We start from the raw sequence: 22,473 nt of genomic DNA on the forward strand, positions 1-22,473 counted from the left end.
AGCACTGGGGTAATAGACTTGATGAGCTTACAGGTCTTTTCCAACCTAAATGGTTCTGTCATTCAGTGGAAATCCTGACTAGCTAGGGTAACAGCTAGGGCAGACCTGGAAGGACTGTCTGCTTTTCCTTGACTCAAAAGACAGACTGAGGTACCTGGGAATGCTTCTCCTTAGACAGGAGCCTGATCAGGGCTGGCTCCTCTTGCCATGGGGCTGTTCAGAGAGGGCTCAGGAGTGTCCACTGCCAGAGCAGGATCACGCAGTGATTCTCTGCTGTGACTTGTTGCCCAGGCTCAAACCAAGCTGGGAAATGTTGAGTTGAAGCTGAGCCAGACTCAAGGGACATTCACCAGAACCCTGCTGGCTCCTGGCTGCTCCTGCAGCCCAGCCCACCTCACCCTCTGCTACCAGCAGTGACAGCATGAGGGATCTCTCCCCAGACCAGAGGGGGTCACCCATCAGGAGGGCAATTCTGTGTTTATTACCTGCTTCTACCTTGTCCCCGGAGCCAGGAATGTTGCAAGTGAGCGAGCAGCTACAAAAGAACCATCTAATTATGACCTGAAGTCATAAATCTGTGATAGTTTGTTTTCACTGTGGCCTTTTGCTGCTTTCCTCAAACAGATCAAGAGAGGCGAGGGCAAAGCAGGCTGTAAGGAATGACGTGATGGCTTTGTCCTCTGTTTCCCCCTGCGCCAGCAGGGCCCAGTGTGGCACAAGATGTGGACAGCCCTCCCCTCCACCCTGAGGAAACATGCCAGGCACCAGGGGCTCTGTGGGCTCACCAGACACTCCTCACACTCCTCAGGGCCTCACAAGTCTCCCTGCCCTGGGGAGTCTTTGGGCTTGTGCTCGCCCATGGACACACCTCACCCTCTGGAGAAAACAGGGGATTTGGAAAAGCTGAGGTGAGCAAAGCAGGAACACTTCTGTCCAAAGTGTTCAGAACCAAGTCAGACAAGGAAGGTGCTGAAGGCAGGAGGGAAAAAAAAGTAATAGGGTTTGCTTTTGTCTTCCAAAAGAAAATGAGCCAAGGAAGAAACATATCAGAGTGACATTGCCTGGATTTCTGAGCAACTTTCCTGGGCACTCCAAGAGCTTGGGCCAAGAAATATTTGAAGCTGTGAGTGCACTGGGTCCTTCAGAGCAGACTGACACAATGACAGCTTCCTCCATGGTGTGCACCAAGAGAAAATAAGGCCTGGGCCCCTCTTTAAGCAGTTTCCACCTTTGCAGCCCCACGTCCCAGCCTGGCAGGGCTGGAGCTGCCTGCCCCACAGCACAGCAGCCTGCCCCGTGCCCGTGATCACCGTGCTGTGAAAATGACCTGGAACAGGCTCATGGACACGGCTGCTCATTTATAACACAGCAGAAAAAGTCATTGTCACTGCCAGGAAAAGACAAAAGGCCACCAAACAATAACCCAGCCGTAAATGAAGGCTATAAATATGGAGAGAGGTGGCAGGTAACTACAGGATTCCTCTCACACCAGGATGGAAAGTGTCCTTCAGGTCAAGATGCTGTGTGTGCCATGAGCAGCTTTTTCTGATCAGAATTTTTTCAGTGGAAAAAAAAAAATCTGCTTTTCTTACTTTCCATAGATCAACATTAGGATGGCAACATCAGAGCTCAGCTTTGAGTGGAAAATAGGGATAAGTGATGCCTGTGGCCCCTGGACACCCCGTGTCTCATACAGAAGGAGCTCCTGGAAGAATTTGAAAGCAAGTTTGAAAAACCAATTTAAAAATATGATCGATTGCACAGAATGAAGCTGCGAGAACAAGTGAGAGCAAAAGATTGCAAAAAGATCAGGGTACATTGAAAAACCACACTGATTGCAGCTGCCTGCATGCTGTGACTGCCCTCCTGAAACAGTTCTCTGCAAGATTCATTGGGCAAAGGCTGAAATGTTATTTAGTTGTGCAATAATGCCATAAGTGTGCCACAGCCATAGCTGATGCCAGGTGGGTAAGAACAGTTGATTTGCATTGAATCCTGGGGACGTATTTCAGGCAGCAGCTTGCTCCTGCCCTTGCTGGGTTTCAGCCCAGTTCCTGACCCCACATGCAGCTCTGGCAGAGGAGGTACACACACATTTAGGGCTGGATTCATTTCAGATGGACATCACAGGAGCTACACCTGTCCTGAGAGTCAATGGACTCAGTGGCAGCAAGGGAGAGGAGAGGAGAGGAGAGGAGAGGAGGAGCGAAACTCGGTGCAACAGCAGAAGGAGAGAAAAGGACAAGGCACAAGTGGATCCGTGACCTTCCTACAGTAAGCTCGGACAGCAGCTGATGCTCCTCGGCTGGGGCAGGCTCCCGGCGATCTCCCAGTGCCCTCTGCTGACACCAGACCGGAGCAGCCTCTGCAGGAGCCCCGGCGGTATCACCCCAGTTGCTCAACAGACATCCCGAGCTCTTAATTCCTCTGGCAGCACATAACCACAACAATTCCCCCCTGGGAAGCCGCTGGAAAGGCGCTGGCCTGTCCCTTCCCGCAGCTCCTGCGGGGATGCCCCGTGTCCTGCCCGTGCCTGCCCGCCCGAGAGCGCCCACGGAAGCACCCGCGACTGCGCCTTGCAGGATGCTGTGGAAAAACACTCCTGGAGACTGACTTCACATCACCACGTCGTGTGGTAAGGGGATGATCCTCCCGTGCCAGTGGAGGGTGTTTCTACGTCCGCGTGTCCACGTGTCCGTGTGCCCGTATGTCCGGGGGAGTGCTCACCATCTGCTTCGCCTCCCCAGCTGATTCCTGCCTGGTCTCGCTGCCCTCTAGTGTTTGAAAAAAACAAACTGTAAAACAGATCTCTGCTTCAGAACTGATGGTTTTGCTGCCTCTTAATACACTAATTCCGTTAATTGTGCAGCACAGTCACAATTTAACAGACACAAGGTGATCCTGAGCATATCGGATATCACAACACAACGCCAGACACCTGAGAACACGCTTCTGTAAACTGAAGCTAACATCTCTAGGGCCTCAGCCTGCAAACCACACTCAAATCTGCTGGCTGCACAGCTCTCTACCTGGCACCGCCATCCCTGCATCTGGGATTATCAGCTCTCCCAGATGTTCTCCTGGCTGTGGCTGCCAGGTGCTGACTGAGCTGGGAAATAATCCACCTCAGTACTTCCAGCCCAACAGACAGGAACTGGGATTGGGCAGGACTGCCTGGTTTGGTCTCAGACCCAGAGCTGGTTGGCTCAGGCTGGTCACAGCAGCGTGGCTTGCCAGGACCTCAGTGAGGACTACCACTAACCACCACTAACCAACACAAACTACCACTAACCAACCATAAACTATCACTAACCACCACTAACCAACCACAAACTATCACTAACCAATCATAAACTATCACTAACCACCACAAACTATCATTAACCACCACTAACCAACCACAAACTACCACAAATTACCACTAACCAACCACAAACCACCACTAACTACCACTTATCACCACGAACTAACCACAAACTGCCAAAACTATCACTAATCACCACAAACCAACCACAAACTACCACAAACTATCGCTAACCAACCACAAACCACCATTAACTACCACTTATCACCATGAACTAACCACAAACCACCAAAACTATCACTAACCAACCACCAACCACCACAAACTACCACTAACCAACCACCAACCACCACAAACTACCACTAACCAACCACCAAAACTATCACTAACTACCACAAACGACCACTAACTAACCACAAACTATCACTAACTACCACAAACTATCACTACCCACAAACCACCACAGACTATCACTAACCAAACACAAACCATCACCAACCAACCACAAACCACCACTAACTACCACTTATCACCACGAGCTAACCACAAACCACCAAAACTATCACAAACCACCACTAACCAACCACAAACCACCACTAACTACCACAAACTATCACTAACCATCACCAACCAACCACAAACTATCACTAACTAACCACAAACCACCACTAACCACCACTAACCACCACGAACTAACCACAAACCACGACAAACTATCACTAACCACCACTAACCACCACCAGCTAACCCAACCCGCCGCCCAGCCCGGTCAGAGCAGCTCTGCCCGCTCCCACCCAGCCGCCGGACGCTGTGCCGGCAAATCCTTCCCTGGATTTGCAATCGGCTTTTAGCAGAAATCGTTCTGCCGGTGACCTCTGCTGACGGAGCTCTGCTCGGGTGGTGCCAGGCTCCCGCAGGGCTCCGCGGGTGTTTCTGTCCCCCCCGTCCCGTCCCGTGGGTGATGCAAGGAGGCGATTGCATCAGGCGGCCCCGCTGAGCCCGTGGGAGCGCTGAAATCATCCCCACCGCCCCGAGCGGCTCCCGAGCTCCCCGCGCTGCCAGCCCGCCTCTGTGACCGGCTGAACTCGGCTGAGAAACGCCACCAGGCAGGGAGGCAGCAGGGAGAGGGGGGGGGAGAGGGGACACAGGTCCCAGGGGGAGCTGGAAAGGGGCTCAGCCTGGAGAAAGGGAGGCTCAGGGGGGATCTTGTGGCTCTGCACAACTCCTGCCAGGAGGGGACAGCCAGGGGTCGTCGGGCTGTGCTCACAGGGAACAGGGAGAGGAGAGGGAACGGCCCCAAGTGGCACCAGGGGAGGTTCAGGCTGGATATTGAGAGAAAACTTCCCTGAAAAGCGGTGAGGCACAGGCTGCCCAAGGCACCGATGGAATCACCTTCCCTGGCAGTGTTCAAAAGGAGTGTGAGGTGGCACTTAGGGGCATTGTTTAGTGGTGAACACGGTGCTGGGTTAACTTTTGGACTCGATGTTCTTAAAGGCCTTTTCCAACCATGATAATTTTGTGAAGTTGACTGCTCAGCAGAATTTCATTAAATCCTTTCAGTTATTCCAACTGGACAATCTGGCTCCTGTTGAAGCTGCTCCACAGTGACAGTGGGCAGCTGAGGAGAGTTCTCAAAAGCATTGGCTGGAGTGAAAGTGCTTGAAGTTTGAAAGGAAAGAGAGACATGGGGACGATTCCCCAAAAATAAGAGGTTTAAAACCCAAACACAGTTTGGGTACTCATCCTGGCACACGCTTGAAGTTTGAAAGGAAAGAGAGAGACATGGGGACGATTCCCCAGAAATAAGAGGTTTAAAACCCAAACACAGTTTGGGTACTCATCCTGGCACAGCAGCCTACAGCCCAGGGCACAGAAATGAGCAGCACTGACTGCCCATCCTGCCCCTCCCGGAGGCTGGGAAGGCAGCAGGGTGCTGTCGTGGGCCTGGGGCAACAGCTCGGGGACAGCGCACGGAAGGGGCAGCGCTAAGGAAACTTAACTGCCCTGCACAAGGAGGGTCAGTTCCACACTCCAGTCTGGTTCACACTGTGGTAGAGTCAGTCATTGCAGGGCAATCTTGGGATACCTCTGCGGCTCGCCAGAACCACCCAGAGACCGCGGGTGAGTCACGGCAAGCGCTGGGAGACGCGGGTGCTGATCCTGGGAGAAGCGCTCTGCTCTGGGCCAGCCATGCCCGGTGCGAGCTGCCCACACAAACCATGACACACTGCACAGCGGGCACACACCGTGCGCGGCACTCGGAACCGGGACCTTTACTGCTTCCCGGTGTTCCCCCACGGCCGGGCCCGGGGCTCCTTCAGCCTCCCAACTCCGGCTCTTCGGGAACAAGGTCCCGGTGGCGGGGCGGGGCGGGGCGCGGGGCGCTCCCGGTGCCCGGGACGGGACGGGCTCCGACCCGCTCCGCTCCACGCGGGGCCGCCGAGTCACGGGCGCTGCGCTGCGGTGCCGCGCCGGCTCCGCATCTCCGCCGTTTCTCCTGGTCCCGCCGCCCTGCCGGTCCTGGTTCTCGGTCCCGGTCGGTGCCGTGCTGCTAGCACCGAGACAGGTAAGCGGCGGGGGTCGCGCACCTGCCGCCCGCTCGCGGCGGTCCCGACCCTCCCCGGTGCCGGTGTCCCCGCCGGCGGAGGCGGTGGCGGTGGCGGTGGCGGGGGGACCGGCGGGACCTGCGGGACCCGCGGCGGGTTCCGCTCCCGGCAGCGCGGCGGCAGCGATACACGTGGGCTGCAGCCGGTTCCGTGATCGCCTCTGAGCGCCGGCGGTGCCGGGCTGGGCGGCACCGGCCCGATGGGCGCGGGAGACACGGAGAGCGGAGCCGGGCTCCGGGATGCCGTGCGGAGGATGCGGGGCGGCCGTGCCGCGGCGGAGCCCCTGGCCGGGACGTGCCCGGGCATATCCCGGCGCGCTGCCGCCTTCCCCGAGCAGGCGGCGGGGGGCGCCGGCGGGGTCCGGCCGGGCTGCGGGGGCGGTGGGCGAGAACTGCCGAACCGAGCCGGGCCAGCGCTCGCCGGGGCGCACCCACTGCCGGCACCCGCGTGGGCACCGCTGCCCCCGCACCCGTCCCGCCGCCGGCCTCGCCTCGGCTGTTCTTCCAGAAACGAGCAGCTGCCACATGCGGGGGTCGGGAGGTTCGGGTTGTACATTAGGAATAATTTTTTCCCTCAAAAATTAGTTACCCCGCCACAGGCAGTGGTGAAGTCACCGTTTGGGGAGATCTGCTGGGCGCGGGGATGTGGCACTTGGGGATTAGTGGTGGCCTGAGCAGTGCTGGGGGAGCAGTTGGACTCCGTGGTCTCGGAGAGCTTTTACAGATACAGTGGCTCTCTGATTATTGCGGGAAGATAGTGAAAGTTCCTAAGAATTAGAGGTGGGGCAAAAACCAGATGGAAATCCAAAGTTTTATGCAAATCGATAGGAGCTTTGGAGGTGTTACTTGAGATACCTGGTAAGGCAGAGTGTAGATTTCCAAGGTGGGCAGCCGTACCTTGGCAAAAATCACTGGAAAGTGGGCATTGTGCCCTGGAGACTCCTGCTGTGTGCTAAAGAGGGGTGAGAGCAGCCCGGAGTGCTTCCTCCCCACCCGAGCACTCTCATTAAAGCAAACACGAGTCCCCAGCCACTCCACAAAAAACAATTAGTGGGCAGTTGTGTGTGTAGAATCTCCAGTTTGGCAAACCTGCTGATTTCCAAGCCACGTGGAAAGCCTCAGATTCTGCCTTTTTTGTTTCTGTGAGAAGCCCTTTGCCCAGAGGAGTCCCACTGCTGCAAAGGCTCTCCCAGCATTGTTTGTAGCACAAGGAGATGAGGAGACACTGCCTGGACCAGCGTGAGGGAATGGCTGAGCAGGAGACTGGAGCTGGCCGTGGCCGACCATGAGGCATGCACTCATATTTTCCAGATAGCATTTTTTTCCCCCTGCTTTTCACTTGCAGCTCTTATTTAGGATTTCAGCTCCCTGTTCTTAGGTTCCAGTGTATACAAGTGTCTCCTCCTGAGGCATGGTGCTGCCTGACTGTGCCAGTCAGTCCTGCAGCAGAGTAGGAATCTCCTGTAATGTGTGTGCTGGCTCACGTGGGGACATGGAAGAGCCACTGCTGGGTGGGTCTGGGCACCTCCTGTCCCAGGCAAGCAGACACCCATGCCTGGAGGGGACAGGGTCCGTGGCTGAGATGGGAAGCAGCCCCACGCCTTCTCCTCCTGTCCTGCTTGCATCCCTGCCAGCCCCCCCTGCCCCAGTCCCTGCTGGGCAGATGGGGAGAATCAGCAGCACTGAAGGTTTCACTGATTGCTTTCATTTTGTACCTTTTCACTTTTTATTTTCTTCACCCTTGTTTTCCTCCCAGAATCCTTTAGCTGCACACAGAAGAAATAGATTGGCTTCCAATACAGTCTATTTTTTTTAAAAAATTACATTTTCACAGGGAAAAGACAATGGCTGAGCTGTAGTGCTGTCACAAAGAAATAGATTGGATTCCAATACAGTCTATTTTTTTTTTTTAAATTGTATTTTCACAGGGAAAAGACAATGGCTGAGCTGTAGTGCTGTCACAGGGTGGATGAACTGCAGCTCACGCTGTGGCTCTGCTGGAACCATTTCATCTCACTCAGTGAAACTCATTGAGCAGCTCATGGCTTTGGTATCTTAAGGGCTGATGCAGTGGGGAGCCCATTCTGCTCTCCTGCTCAGGCAGGATGTCCCTTTAAGGCAATAAAAGAGTTCTTTAACAAATTAGAGATGTTTTCAAGTTAAATCTCCTACCTCTGGGACTGATGGCAGGAGGTTCTTCTTTCCCTCAACCTCTAAGTACATTGATACTGTGCTCCTTGTGTACTCATTGTTACTGTGTCACCTTTATATTCCCCTGTGGAAAATAAAATGCGTGGCCCTGGAAGTATCAGGGAGACTCCATGTGGTTCCCAAAGAGGTGGGAGTTGTTGGTTTTGGCTTTTCCTTTAGCTTCAATAAGACCAGTTGTTTCAGTCAAGCATTAGGTGATCCAAGGTTGCTGCCATCCCAGAGCAGCACCAGGTGGTTTAGATGTGTCCTCCATGTACAAATCAAATATCTTGGGTCTGGTGGTGTTGAAATAAGTACAAAGAACCCCCAGCTTTGAATTTCATGCCTGATATTCCACCAGATGTTGGTTCCCTGTATTGTTACACTTGAGCAGCAGCAGACCTGCCCTGTGCCCAGTATCCTGCTGGCACGTTGGGTACGGCTGTCTGCTCCATCTTGAGTGATTCCATCATCCTGGCAGAGGTCCTTGTGCTTGGAGCAGCTCTGACACAGGATTCCTTTGGCCTGTGTAACTTTCTGTATTTGGCAAACTGCTTTAAACTGGGTTCTTGTGGGGAGGGGGCTTTCAGGGCATTGTCTCAGCTGCAGGCCCTTTGAAAGGCTGGGAAATTCTGTAAATATATGAGAAAAAGTGGCAAAGTTGTGTTCACAGGACAGTTTCACCAAAAACCCTGCTGGTTTGGGGTTTTTGGTGGTTTTTTTTGTGGTTTTGTTTTGTTTTGTTGGGTTTTTTTTTTTCATCTCCCCTGCTGGTTTGGGTTTTTTGGTGGTTTTTTGTGGTTTTGTTTTGTTTTGTTGAGGTTTTTTTTTTTTCATCTATGCTTTTTCCCCCTTGCATTACAGCAGTTTGGAGAGGAGGTAAAAATCAGCCCCCTGCTCTCCATACTCTGGTGTCTGGGCTCCTTTCCTGTTGCCTGCAATTGTTCTATTTCATTGATCTTGTGCTGTTATTAGGAGCAAAAGCCAGAACCAGACTCCAGGTCCCTGGCATGCTGGCCTCCTGGATCAGCTGGGTGACACCTGCCAGGGTGCCAGCCCCCCAAAGGAGATGTGTCTCATTCATCTGGGACCTGGCTCCCTGCTTTTTCTTTTCCCTCCTGCACTCAACCTGTAGCTGAACCCTGACACCAAACCCTGTGCATCTCCTGGGGCAGTGACATTGGGATCACCACCTTCTGAGATGTGACAAATCTTTTATTCAGTGGTGTCAGGAACCTTTATGCTAGCTATGAGCTGTGCCCGTGCCCCTCCCGAGGTGCTTGCAGGACAGATTTAGTCCCTTCAGCTCCTGCTGGCCTGTCCCCATGGGCTTGGCTGCTGACCCTGTATCAGCCCATGTGCTGTGAGCAGGAGCTACGTGAGGGAGGGTGACTCATGTGCTGAGCTCGTCTGGGCAGACCTCATCTCCCATGAATCTCGGCCCTCCGGAGCCGGGGGAGCCCAGCCAAGTGTCCTCTTCCAAAAGGCACCGGCAAGGGAGTGGTGGGATTAGGCAGAGGAGGCAGAAAAAGCCTGCAGAGGAATGCTGCTGTGGGAGGGGAAGGAGCTGTGGCAGGACGTGCTGAGGGCCCTGTAGATGATCCCACTCCCCACTGCAAGAGCTTTGCAGGGGCCAGACATCTGGCCAAGCTCCCCTCTCAGAGGAGAGCTCTGGTTCTCCTAGGCAGTTCAGGCTGGTGCCCTCCAAAAGGTGTTCACTATTCCTGATGGGTGTTGAGGACTTGCTCCCAAGGCAGGTTGAACAGTTTCTCTCCTGATTTTCTGCACAAGGTAATAGGAAGGGCAAAGTTGGTCTAGTGAAAGTGGATTTTATTCTCTGTCTGTTTTCATGGGAAAAGCCCATCTAGAATCTGCAGAAATAATCAGGCAGCCCCAAAACTCCAAATAAATTGCTCAGTTTTGCAGCTTCAGTCTGAATTGCTTGCTCTGAGATGCTGGTCCTGTTCTGCCCCTTGAGCTGCCCTTACTGACAGTGTGACCCTGTGGCTCCTGGGCTGGTTCTGTTGTGATCTTCTGCTGAGCCATTAATGCACCTCGGGGAGGCTCTGGAGGGTGTTTCAGGGGGAGGTGGGAGCTCGTTCTGCTGGTCCTCTGAGTTTGCTGTGAGTGACACCATGCAGAGATGAAACGTGCATGGAGCAGGAGCCTGAGCGACTGCACAGCTCCAGGGTGGAGCAGCAGGGCCACAGCTCTGTGAGTGTGTGTCCCTTTCTATTGGGGGTGCAGGGTGTGTGGGGCAGTGTGTCCTGTTCTGCCAGGGGCACATCAGCCACCAGCATTCAGTGCTGTCACACCAACGCAGCCTCGTTGGCCAGAGCTGGGCTGCTGGATCCTGAAACTGGGGCTGTGCTGGGGCCAAGCTCTCTGCTGATTGTCTCTGGTACCCAGAGCCACAGCTGGGGCTGGCAGAATCCACTGGTGACCTGAGCAGTTAGTGGTCAGTACTTCAATACTGTGACTGAAATTTCATTTTCTGCGTTGTGAGATGGCAACAGAATTGGGCAGCTCATCACCAGCCTTGCTGGGACTGATGGAGCCATGTGGAAGGAGCCAGGAATTATCTCCTGCCCAAGTCCCACCCACAGTGCTCAGCAGTGTTGGCTGCTGTCCTGGCCAGGTGGAGATGTCTGCCCAGAGATGGGCACACTGCTCATCCCAAGTGTGTTAGGGCTGGCTTTGACCCCTCTGCCTTCTCTTTCCTCTCGTCCCCAAGCTCCCCTCTCCTCTTCAGCACAATGGCCTGCCAAGAGAGTGAGTACCTGGATGACCAGAAGAAATGTGTCCCCTGCAGAAAGTGCATGCCTGGGCAGGAGCTTTCCAAGGTAAACTGACTTCTCTGTAAGGAGCAGAAATCATCATGGGTGGCACAGCTGGGTTAACCCTCTGCCAGCCTCCCTTCAGAAAGATGATCTTAGATCCCAGCATGTTGGGAAGAGCTGACACTTGGTAGGATGGGATGGTGGATTGTTTCACTTACCCTGATAGAAGGGTGAGACAATGGAAGCAGGAGGTGAAGAGGGATTTAAGGCAGCACAAGGAGAAACCCAATTTCCTTTTTTGCCGGTGGAAGTCTAAATTTCCTCTGGTCTGTAGCCCTGAGCAAGGTCACACTGCATGGCTGGGCTGCACGTGGCTGGGTGCCAGCAGGACACTGCTGCAGGGGGTCTCAGTGGTGGGAGGCTTGGATTGGTGGGAGGCAGCAGGGTTGCCCTGGTGGTGCCTCCTGGGGCGTGGTGCTGCCAGAGCTCTCCAACACCCAGAGCACACCAGTGGGCCCCAGCTGGGCAGCAGACGGGTCTCTGAGTGTCTCCTGGGAGCTGCACTGGTGGTGGCTGCTCTCAGCAGGGTGCTGAGGACCCCAGGTGAACGGTGGCCCTTTGCCCCCAAAGAAGGGACACAGTTTCCCTCAGTAGCATTTGCAGCCCGTGGTGGCCCCTCACCACGTGCCCCCATCCCGGTGCCTTGCAGGACTGCGGCGACGGCAGCGGCGGGGACGCGCAGTGCGTGGCCTGCCCTCCCAGGAAGTTCAAGGACCGCTGGGGACACCACGGCTGCAAGCCCTGCCTGTCCTGCGCCCTCATCAACCGCCTCCAGAAATCCAACTGCACGGCCACGGCCGACGCCGTCTGCGGGGAGTGCCTGCCTGGGTGAGCCAGCACAGCCACACCTGGGGCAGGCAGGGAGGGACTGGGCACGGGGGCTTTACTGACCCCCCCCATGGTCCCACACGGGACCTAAGAGGAGCCTGGTGACCCAGTGATGTCTCTTTGAGGTGTGTCTCTGTCTCTGCTAATGGCGTGCCAGTCAGACCCATCTGGTGAGGTCTGTTGTAGCTCCAGAGAAGGAAATATGAAGGCTCACGTAAATGAGCTGTGAAAGAAAACTTCCAGACTCTCATTGTTCTGTAGACAGCAGGGTGGCTGAGCCTTGGAAGGTGAAGTGTTGTAGACCACTATAGTTAGTAGTCCCTAAAGAGGGGGTTTAAGGGGTTACTGAAATGAAATGGCTGCGTGCAGACAGCCCAGGTGCTGCAGACACCGCTGGCCAGTGGTGGGCTCCAGTGTAGGAGTCTCCTCTCAGACAGAGCTATAGCTGGGGTGTTCCCATTCCTTTTGGGAGCTATTAACCATTAAAATCCACTTCAGCAGACATGGTGGGAGTGGGGAATGGGGGCTGTTGGAAACATGTTGCTTAACAAATGACTAGACATGAACAAGGAGGTGTGGCGTGGCTCCAGCCAGCGATGAGAGCCCTGTTGCTCCTGCTGCCAGCCAGGCAGGAGTGCAGGATCAGCTGTGCCCCTGTGCTGCGGGGTGTGTGGCACAGCTGGCTGCACAGGCAGGGTGGTGGGAGCCCGGTGGGGCCAGGCTGTGCTGAGCCTGGGTGCTGTGTTGGCAGGTTCTACCGGAAGGCGCGGATCAGCGGGCAGCTGGAGTGGGAGTGCATTCCCTGCACCAAGCAGACGCCGTCCTCCGAGCCACAGTGTAGGTGCCCCGTGCTGCTGGGGTCAGGGCAGGTGACGTGGCCCCAGGGGAGCCACAGCCCTGCTGGAGGAGGCATGGCCATGGGGTGTGGTGAGGGATGGGCAGGGCAGGGTGGTCCAAGCCTCGGAGTTTGGCTGCAGCGCTTTGTGGATGATGTTTGCAGGTCGCTCCAGAACAAACCTGGTGAAGGTTGCTGTCCCTACTGTACCACCACAGGACACAGCCCTTCTTGCACTGACCAGCAGTGCCCTGGTCATCATCGTCCTGGTGCTTCTGGCACTTTCCATCATCTACTGCAAGCGATTCTGGAAAAGCCAGTGCCAGAGAGGTGAGTTGGTGCTCTCCTCCCTGCTGTGCCATCCACCTGTGCCCGTGGCCCCTTCTTGATGTGTAGAGCATTGCTGAATTCACAGCACAGTGACCCAGCTGTTCCTCAGCTCATACAGAATAGACACCTCATCCTGCTTCTCATGCCTGCAGGGCCTCTCTTTGTGTGTGCTTTACCTGCTCAGTGACACAGAGGAGCCTCCCTCCTTCTTAGGGCCATCAGGAGGAGGAGGCCATTTCACTGTTGGAACTGGCAACCCTCCCTTCTGAGGTTTTTCTGGTTGGGTGGCTCTTTGCTGCAGAATGAAGAGGGCTGTAGGTGTGGTGGCCAGGGTTAGGGCAGGATGGCATCCAGCAGCATGCCAGGGAGCTGCTGAGCTCCCAGCTCCTCGCCGGCAGACATACCACAGGGCTGAGGACATGCTAGGGAAGTGAGCCAAACCTTTGCTCAGGCTGTTTCTCCTCTATCCTCCAAGTCTTCCTGAGGACTCAGAACTTCTCGGGCCAGCGAGCAACGTTCCCAACTGCAGCAGCACCTGGCAGGTTCCTGTGTGAGGAGCAGATGTCTGGACCCTGCTGCCTGGGTGTGAAGAACTTGAGCCCTTGCTACAGGCAGGCAGAAGGTACCTGCTCTTGCTGCCTTTCCTGGGGAAGGGAGGGTGGAGCTGGGCTCCAGCTCACATGGTCCCAGGATGAGATGCCCTGAGGCAGGAGGGATGGAGCTGGATGGTGAGCTTCACTGAGACGAGCTGGTTTCTGGTTCTAGGCCCCGTGGAAGCAGTGCAGTTCATTTCCGACGGGGAAGCCGTGGGCCTGCAGCTCCCCTCTCTCCAGCCAGAGATGGACTTTCCACCAGCCATCGCAGCCAGCACTGCCTCCAAGGCCCAGCTGGGCAGGAGCCTGCTGGAAAGCCAGCCCCTGATCCGGGCCTCAGGCCACGGGGACGGCCTGGATGGGGTCCTGCCGCCCCCCACACCCAGGCAGGGCCGGCCGGGCACCGTGGAGGCCCTGGCCCCCCTCTCCTCCTGTGCCTCCGAGATGCAGCACAAGTGGCCACATGCACCCGTGGAGTGCACTGAGCTGGACCTCCAAAAGTTCTCCAGCCAGGCGGAGTTCGTGGGTGGTGAGCGGCTGGAGGACGCAGCAGGCCGGGCTGTGAAGAGGATTCCAGCAGAGAGCAGTGCTGGGGTGCAGGAGAGGGCTCATCACCTGCCCACAGCTGAAATCCCACCTGGGGAGCAGCCGGTAAGTTCCTCCTGCCTCATCACTCCTCAGAACTGCTGCCAGTTGCCCAAGGCTCAGGCACGGAGGCTGGGCCCTTCGTAGGGGTCAGAACATGCACAGAGTTATGTTAATATGGGGGTGGTAAGGCTGGAGAAGCAGCTCCATTCCCTGAGCCCCTCTGAAGGCCCTGGGAGCAGAGCCAGGCATTGCTGTTCTCAGCAGACTGCCACCAACCTTGGGGTCTTTGTCTTGCCAGGTGGACGATGCCCAGAGCCTGGTGACTCAGATCAGCAGCACGGCCAATGGTAAGTGGCCTTCACTCTCACCTTTGTACTGCAAGTATGGGCATATCAGAGACAGGTTCTTGGAAGGGAGCTCCTCCAGAAGCCCACCATGTCCCCACCAGGGACTCACCTGACTTGTGCCCCTTGGTGCTGGTCCACAGGGTATATTTTCTGTGACACTGCCTTGAGTAGCCTGTGGGCATGTGACCCAGCTGTCACCAGTTACCAGCTTCCCCAGGAATGAGCCAGCTCCATGTTGCTGAGCTCTAAAAGTGATGTTGGAGGAGATACCTGCCCTGGCAGGGTGGCCTTTCACGTGCTCAGCAGGGGCTGAGGCTGTTCTCTTTTCCTGTTTGGCAGGACGTGTACTAACCCAGCTTCGCTGTGCTGCTCCCCCCAGGTCTCCCAATAGCAGAGCTGCCCCATTCCTTGGTGCAGTCTCTCGCCTTCTTGTTGGACCCTTCCTTGAACGGCGTGAAGAACTTCAGCCACGTGGCGCTGGAGCTGGGGCTGATGCCGCAGCTGCTGGGGCGGATCTCGGGCTTCGAGCAGCTGGTGGCACACCTCACCTGCGCGCGAGCCGCCGTCACCGTCCCGCTGCTGGCGCAGGCGCTGCAGCGGCTCCAGCGCTTCGACGCCTTGCTCCTGCTCTGCGACCACTTCACGCTCAGCCCCGCGCCCGACCGCCAGCGCTAGGGCACGGGGAGGGAGCTCCGTGCACTGCTGCTCCTGTGGGACAGGATCCCGTGGCCTGCAGTCACATAACCTCCCTGGTGTGCGTGGCAGGAGAACACGGAGGTGGTCTTTGCGTCGTGGAATGGACGTGACAGGGGTGTCTCTGCACAGGGGTTCAGGAAGCACAGCTGTGCCTTTGCCCCCCTCCGTGGGGAGGGCTCGCTCAGGCCCTGCAGAGGCAGTTTTTTCTCTAGTTGTAACATCCTTCCCTGTCGGTTGCTGTGCTGCCCATACTGTGGTGCTCTGGCTCTGCAGTGAGCCCTGTCCTGCCCCACTGTTGCCAGGGGGTTCCTCAGCCATGGGGCTCAGTGTCCATGGGCAGTGCCCTCCTATGAGCCCAGCCATCTCCTGCCTTCCATTCCAGCTTTCCCATCCTTCCTCTGGCCCGTGCTCTGCTCTCCCAGGTGCCAGTTGCCACTTTCTCAGTTTACTTTTCAGTTGCTTCTTTCCCTCTGCTGTGATTTCCTTGGCAGAGGACGTGACCATGGCTGATGTGCCAGGTTCCAGCCTTTGTCCCTCTGTGCCACCGTGGCACCTTCCTCTCGTGTCCATTTGTGGTGCAGTGTGGCATCCTGGCCGAGTTTTGGACTGGCTCTCGGCATGAGCTGACTTAAGTCCTCATTGGGCTGTGGCTGTTGGCCGTGGGCAGGTGCTGGCTCACCCCAGCCCCATGGCTCTTCACTGCCCATCGTCTCCAGTGCTTCGCAAACTGCCTGTGGTGGCACAGAGTGTCAGGGGCAGGGACACTGCACCGCAGTGGCTGCTGAGGGCTGGAGCTGTGGCTGTGGGCACAGGCAGCAGTGACATTCCTGTGCCAGCCACAGTAGGAGCTCCTCCAGAAGCTCCTCCTCTTTTTAAAATAATATTTTTCGTTTTTTTTTCCTGCCTAAAAATGGCCTGATTTCTCATTCCTGGGAGTTGCTACTGGGAAGGGGGAGCACCCTTCTGCTTGGTATTTCATCCTGGGGGATTTGTCATGACTTGCCACGGTCTTGCTGTCACCAGTCGCCCTGATTTCAGTGCTGTGCCTGAGCCTGGGGCTGCAGGCAGCTGGGCTGTTCTCGGTGTGCCCTGGCCGGCGGGGCTGTGCTGGTGGCCCTGGATGGGAGCAGGGCTGCAGAGCACGTTCCTGAGCAGAGCACAGGAGTTCCTGAGCGGGGCACAGCGGCGCGGGGGCGGCCAGGCACGCAGGGGTCACGGGCAGAGCAGCTGCCGGCGGGGCTCCCGGAGCTGGCAGAGCCTGCTGCTCTTCACACCAGGCTGGGGGCTCAATCCCTCTGTGGGCCATTCACTCAAGAGTTACACCCTGTGATCTCTGTGGTCCCTTCCAGCTCAGGCTGTGATCAGTGTCACCCCAGCTGTCCTGAGACTCGCAGACAGCATCGCTGGGGCTGAGCTGGTGGCGCTTGTTTGTCCCTCGCTGCCCTGGCTGGCTCTGCCGAGTGCTCTCTGCTGTCCTGCCTGTCACCGGGGTCTCAGCACAAGCCGGTGGTGTGGTGGTCACCAGCAAGTGGCACTGTTCCCCCACTGCCTGCTGCCCCCTGCCAGGCCCCTCGGCTGAGCCCACTGAATTTTCCTTTATCTGACCACAGTACCTCAAAGAAGCAGATGCCTTCTAGAAGGCAGACTTCCCCCACGCCCTGGGAGTGATAGCTGCTGGTGTTTTCTTTCCCTGTTTAAAGAAGTTGGGGCTTGAACACACCCCGGATGTGCTCAGATAAACAAAGGCATGGGCAGTTTGAGCTGGACCTGGCACTTTCCCCCACTGCTTGTTTCTTCCATATTCAAGGTTATTTTATTGCTCTTTGCTCCCCAAGACCTACAGCATTGAACTTTGAGCCATGTGAGGCCAGGATTAGTCAGACTCTTGCTGCACTCTTGGACTGTTAGGGAGTGTTGCTATAGCACACACAGCCTGGGGCCAGGGATTTCCTGTTTGAGGCTTTTCTGTGGCAGGGAGAGTGCTGGGTTTAATCACCTCACAAAATCCAATAAATATTTAATCCCTCTGTGGACATAGTCACTTCCAGCGGGAAGGAAAATAACTTCACCCACCGCCTCTGAGTAAGAGCCTCCCTGCAGCTCAGCTTGCTGGCCCTGCCTTTGAAGTTGGAACTGGACTGGGCAGCTTGTCCTGTGTGTTCCTGTGTCACCAGTGTGTGGTCACTTGGAGTGCACAGAGCAGTGGCAGCCAGGCAGGATGGCAGAGCCAGCTGCTCGTGTCACATGGCGGTGTCAGGAGCAGGAGAAGGGCTGTTAAATCAGAGCTGTGGATGATGGGGACATGCCACATGTGTGTGCTGCAAATCTCTTCACATGCTGGGCAGCTCCATCGGTGTGCTGTGCTGGGCCAAGCAAATGAAATGAGGCTTTGGTTCATTTGTTTAGGGGTTTTTCTCACTTTTATAAAGAAGTCCACCTCATTTTCTTCATAGTTTTTAATGTAAACTTATTTTTCAATTGTTTGATGTCTGAGCAATATTACTTACACTCAAAGCTCACCCCCTGCCTTGAGGGTGCAGCCCGGTGGGGTGTGGGTATGGGCCATGCCATACAGGCTGTGTAGGGTGATGTGTGCCCTGCCACAGCTCCTGCCCCACTGGTGCTGCCCCTCGGGCCCTGGCTGTGCCACAGGGTGTGCTGCCTCAGCACTGGCTGGCAGGGACTGGTTTTATGTGTGTTTGAGCTGTTCTGGGTTCCCCTCGGAGCCTCACACGTGGTGTCAGTGCCAGTCACACTGGCTGGTGCCCCAGCAGGGCTGGGCACTGCACAGGAGCATTGCTGGACGTGGCTTTTCAGCAGTGAGGCTCCCCCAGCTCCCAGGCAAAGGCTGCTCCCCACTCTCACTGTGCTCAGGGCAGGCTCCTTCCTTCAGCTGAGCTGACAAAACCACCTGTGTTTACAAGGGCCAAAAGTCCAACAGGTAGCCTTTAGCCCTCCGTAAGACCCCTTGGCCAGGCTGCCTTGAGCCCAGCCAGAGCCCTCAGGGAACCATGAGAGCCTTGAAAACAGGGATAATGCTGTGCCTCAGGCATCAGAACAACAGTGATCCCTGAGCAGGGAACTGCTTCACTGGGGAACCAATGGACTTGATACTTGACTTTTGCTTTTTAATAGTATTTTCAACATATTACATAGAATGTAAGGTAGGGAAATTCCTGTAGTGCTGGATCTCACGTCACAGCCTCAGGAAGCCATTTGTGCCAAGCTGGCATGGCTCACAGAGAGATTAAAGAAATCAAATAACTCTGAAATCTGTGCAAACTTGAGCTAGGACTGAACAGTGGAAACACTCCAGTGCAATGGGGTTATTTTTTTACAAGTGATTGGTTTCCACACCAGTCTTGCCTGGAAGTCTGACTTGCAGAGGAATTTGTATGATAAGTTTAAATCTAGCCCTGTTCTGGGAAGCTCTTAAGCATAGACTTAAAATAGGCACATACTTCACTGTTGTTAAAGTGTTTATTCTGGTGAACAATTGGTGAACATCCCTCGGGTGCTGTTGCTGAACAGGGGGCTCATGAGAGCTGTCCCTCCAATGTGCTTTTACAAAATAGGCAATACTGAAGAAGACTTGGTGTTACTGATCTGGGCACACTTGGAAGAGTCTGCAAGTATTTGGGGGTAGATACCCCCTCTGTGTTGGATTATTTAATGCTTCAGACTCTGGTGCTTTTCAAAAAAAAAACAAATCACTACATTTCTGTAGCCATGGTTTCCCCAAGGGAATATGTGTTGTTTTTTGTGGTAGATGTTATTTTTCGTTAAGGTTATGAATAGGTTATTTATATTTTTGTAAATTCTGTGCCATTACCGTTGTAATTCTGCTGTAGCATTATTTCTGTTGGGTTTGGGGTGTTGTCTGTGTTCAAATCAAGCAGAAGCTGAAGCTCCTGCCCCCTGTTAATGGAAGGGGGTCGGTCCCTCACATTCCTCCAGACCTGGTGCTCTTGAGTGATGTGTGTTTGTAGTTCAATAAATTTTGGAGCCAGACATGGTGACGCTTGGTGAGTTTTGATTCCCCTGGGCATTGCTGCGAGTCCCCTGCCCAGTGGGGGCTGGAAGGGGGCTGATGAAGAGGAAGAATGAAGAGAGATGCTGCAGCAGCCCAGGTCCTCAGCCTCATCCCAGTGTGGGAACGGGCAGGAGGGGCTGGAGAGGGTGGTGCTGGATGGTGGCTGTGGTCCTGGGCCTGTCCCCCAGGGTGCCTGCTCACACCACAGGCATCAGCTTTAGTTTTCACATGGGTTTCACGTTCCCAGAGTGGCCAAGTCTCAGGTGTGGTTCACTGCATGGCCTGGGGACAGGGGGAGGCAGAGACCCCCCAACTGCCCAAGGAACTCCCAGAAGCTTTGCTGAGGAGCAGCTGCTGTTAAAGCTCAGTAATTACAGGGCTTGTTAAGCCTATTCATGCCCTTCTACTGGGATGTTTAAAATAATTATTAGCATCAAGGGTGTTTTCTGTTCTAATTAAAGCTATGATACTTGTCCAAATTCTGGCAGGCTCCCTGAGTGCTTGCAGTGCTGCAGCCTGTCCTGCCTGTGAGGATCCCCATGCAGTGCTGTGTGTGCAGCCCTGGCTGCCTCTGTCACACCACAGCTATGGGCAGCACAGCCTCTGCAGCCAGGGCCCAGAAAACCACTCATCCACCACCAAACACAAAGCCATGGCAGTGCTGGAGGTACTCAGCATCCACAGCTTCCAAAGAAGCCTTTTCTGTGCAGGGTGTGGGTGCCTGGAGCCTGCTGTCACAGGGGCTGTATATGCAGCCCAGGTGTTCCCAGAGTGCCATTCTCACCACAGCCTGCAAGGGGTGATGATCCCAGAGGTGCTGTGTCCCTCCCGTGGGTGACCTGAGCCCAAAGCTCTGCCTGTGCCTGTCACTTGGCTGAGGCCACTGTCACTGCAGCAGGAGAGGGCCAGAAGTGTCTGCTGGGAGAGCAGCTTCCTGCATGTTTTTGGGATGGGAATTCAATGTATGCCATGCCTTACCTTTGAGTGACTCCTGGCCCTGGGGTTGTGACCATCCAAACTCTGCATTCTCAGCTGGTTCCACACTGCAGCAGACAAAAAGGGGGTGGGTTTGGCCACACCTTGGGTGTGTTCTTCTGGAAGAACAGGGGTGCCTCTCCCATGCACAGCAGATGCTCCCACCCAAGGCAGGAACTCCCAGTGATCAAGAGCTTCACACCCCCTCTGCTCCTCACCTCAGACCGCTTGTGCTGTCTGGTCTTGCCTTGGTTTTGGCTGGAGCCCAAGGAGCGATGATAAATCAATCATGTTCCCCTCAAAGTACTTGGGATTCTTGTACTCCATGCTGGGATAAGAGGCAGCTCCTGTGAAGCAGAGCTGGCAGAGACACACACATGCTCCGTGTGAGCAGACAAGTGTGTGGCTGAGGACCCTCTCCTTGGTGGTCAGAACAAGGCTGGCTCCCCCCAAAAGTCCTGGTGCCACCTCAGCCACCCTTCAGAGAGGCTGGCAGCAGGTCAGGGGGCTGGGGCACCCGGTCCTTACTTCAGCTGCCTCCAGCAGGAACATCTCCAGCTGGGATGCAGAGCTGTGCAAAGGCACTGACAGCTTGGCGAGCCTCCAGCTGCAGAGGGAATGCCAGGGAATGCCAGGGAATGCCAGGGAAGGCTGTTTGGCCCCCAGCAGGCACACGCACTGGGCTCTCTCCTGAGCTGCCTTTGGAGCAGGAAGGCAGACGTCTGTCCTGCTGCTCCCAGCAGACACACAGCACAGCCAGCAGCCCTGCTGAGACACGTGCTCCTGACCAGTGGGGTTTGCTGTGAATAACCCAAGTGAAATGTGTGGGGTGTGAACACCTCACCTGCATGCCCTGAAATCTACCTGCAGAGGTGGGGACTGTGGCCCTGGCCTTGTGTGGACAGGGACCCCTGAGCAGAGCTTATCTCACAGCTGCTGGGGTGGGATTTCTGTCACAGGAGGTCTTTGCATCCTTCTCACAGGAGACCCCACTCTGTCCCCACTCATGTCCTTCTCCCCATGAGCACTGAGTGGCAAAGGGGAGCTGCTGGAGGAGTCTGGCCAGGGTGAGGAGGTGTTCCCACTAATTAAGCATTCCAGGTGGGATCCTGCTTGGAACCAGATTAATTAACAAGCCCTGTGTTAACAAGGACTGCATGGTCTATGGACAGTGAAGTCAGAGGAGCTTTCTAAGACTCCCTCATGTGCAGGTTCTGGAGGCACAGAGCAAGAGTTTTCACATTTTCACTTTTTCCTAAAGCCCTGCATTTGCTTTGGGCTGAGATGACCTGGACTAAGAACAATGTTTTGTTAAAACACTGATTGAAATTCTGTAGTTACAGGGATGGGATGGCTGCCCTTTGCTGTGCAGGAGAGGGTAAGCACACAGTCCTCAGGGGAGTCTGGGCTGCAGCATTTAGTGAGAAAAGGGCAAGAATGAGACTGACAGCTCTGGAGTTCCTTGGCAAACAGCTTCCCTGCTTTCACCCTTCATTTCCTTGCCTAACCCTAACCAGGAGGCTCACCAGTAAAGAAACCTTAAACACCTGCCCTCCCTGTGCCCCTGGCCCCTGCACAGGGGCCAGGGGAGCAGGCAGATAAATTTCCATTGCTAAAATTGAAGACTGAAATCCGTTAGAGAGACAGGAATTTCCATAGCCAAGTTCCTTTTCTTCTCCACTTTCCTTCCCCACAGGTGGTGTTTTTACTGTTTCTTCTCTGATTTTCTCATTCTGTATTTCCCCCAGGCTTCCCTTGCACACTCAGTTACTTTCTCATTGTGTCTCTGTAGGACACAAGGGCAATCACAAGCAAAGGAAAACACACATTTCAGAGCACATAATTCAATTGGATGTGTTTGCCAGGAGGCAGAAATGTGTTCTTCTTTCTTCCACATTCGCCTTCCCAACCTGTCAGTGCACTCACAGGGACTTTCAAAAAGCAGCTGGAAAGCTGCACAGTGCGTGTTTGGGGCACGGACTCCAAGGCTGCTGGGTGCCTGTGCAGGGGTGCCACCATCACCCTCAGTGGGCAAAAAGCCACCAGACTCTGAGGAACTGGGCAGAATGCTTGGGGGAACTTTAATGAGAGCAAACCATCTCATCTAGGACCAAACTGTGAGCAATATCCACCATAAAACAACAACAAAAAAGTCCTTATTCTTATTATTGGCAGCAGATGTTCATTTTTAAGGGAAAACAAATCCAGCTCCAATGCCAGAGCTGTGCTGGAGGCAAAAAACCACTGTCTTTGGGGACAACCTGATGCCAATAATTATTATTATCCTTCAAAACTACATTATTATCCAA

The 22,473-nt window shown here is 55.1% G+C and overlaps 1 protein-coding gene across 1 annotated transcript; it reads left to right on the forward strand.

Annotated features, from left to right (window-relative positions):
* The first annotated feature begins 5,686 nt into the window (after positions 1-5,686).
* EDA2R (ectodysplasin A2 receptor) lies at positions 5,687-19,169 on the forward strand. Its single transcript, XM_039722597.1, has 9 exons — positions 5,687-5,870; positions 10,834-10,942; positions 11,589-11,767; positions 12,519-12,604; positions 12,768-12,932; positions 13,408-13,554; positions 13,698-14,176; positions 14,412-14,460; positions 14,840-19,169. Exons 2-9 carry the CDS (start codon positions 10,856-10,858, stop codon positions 15,133-15,135), a joined length of 1,488 nt encoding a protein of 495 aa, XP_039578531.1. The 5' UTR covers positions 5,687-5,870; positions 10,834-10,855; the 3' UTR covers positions 15,136-19,169.
* The last annotated feature ends 3,304 nt before the right edge of the window (positions 19,170-22,473 follow it).

This window comes from Passer montanus, unplaced genomic scaffold (genome assembly GCF_014805655.1).
Source record: "Passer montanus isolate IOZ18808 unplaced genomic scaffold, ASM1480565v1 scaffold49, whole genome shotgun sequence".
Classification (NCBI taxonomy): Eukaryota; Metazoa; Chordata; class Aves; order Passeriformes; family Passeridae; genus Passer; species Passer montanus.

Bases quoted from the DNA above. Each gene is read 5' to 3' on its own strand.
- EDA2R (XM_039722597.1), top strand. From the start codon at position 10,856: ATGGCCTGCCAAGAGAGTGAGTACCTGGATGACCAGAAGAAATGTGTC. The intron at 11,768-12,518 runs GTGAGCCAGCAC...CTGTGTTGGCAG, and splicing joins TGCGGGGAGTGCCTGCCTGG to GTTCTACCGGAAGGCGCGGA. The intron at 12,605-12,767 runs GTAGGTGCCCCG...TGATGTTTGCAG, and splicing joins GCCGTCCTCCGAGCCACAGT to GTCGCTCCAGAACAAACCTG.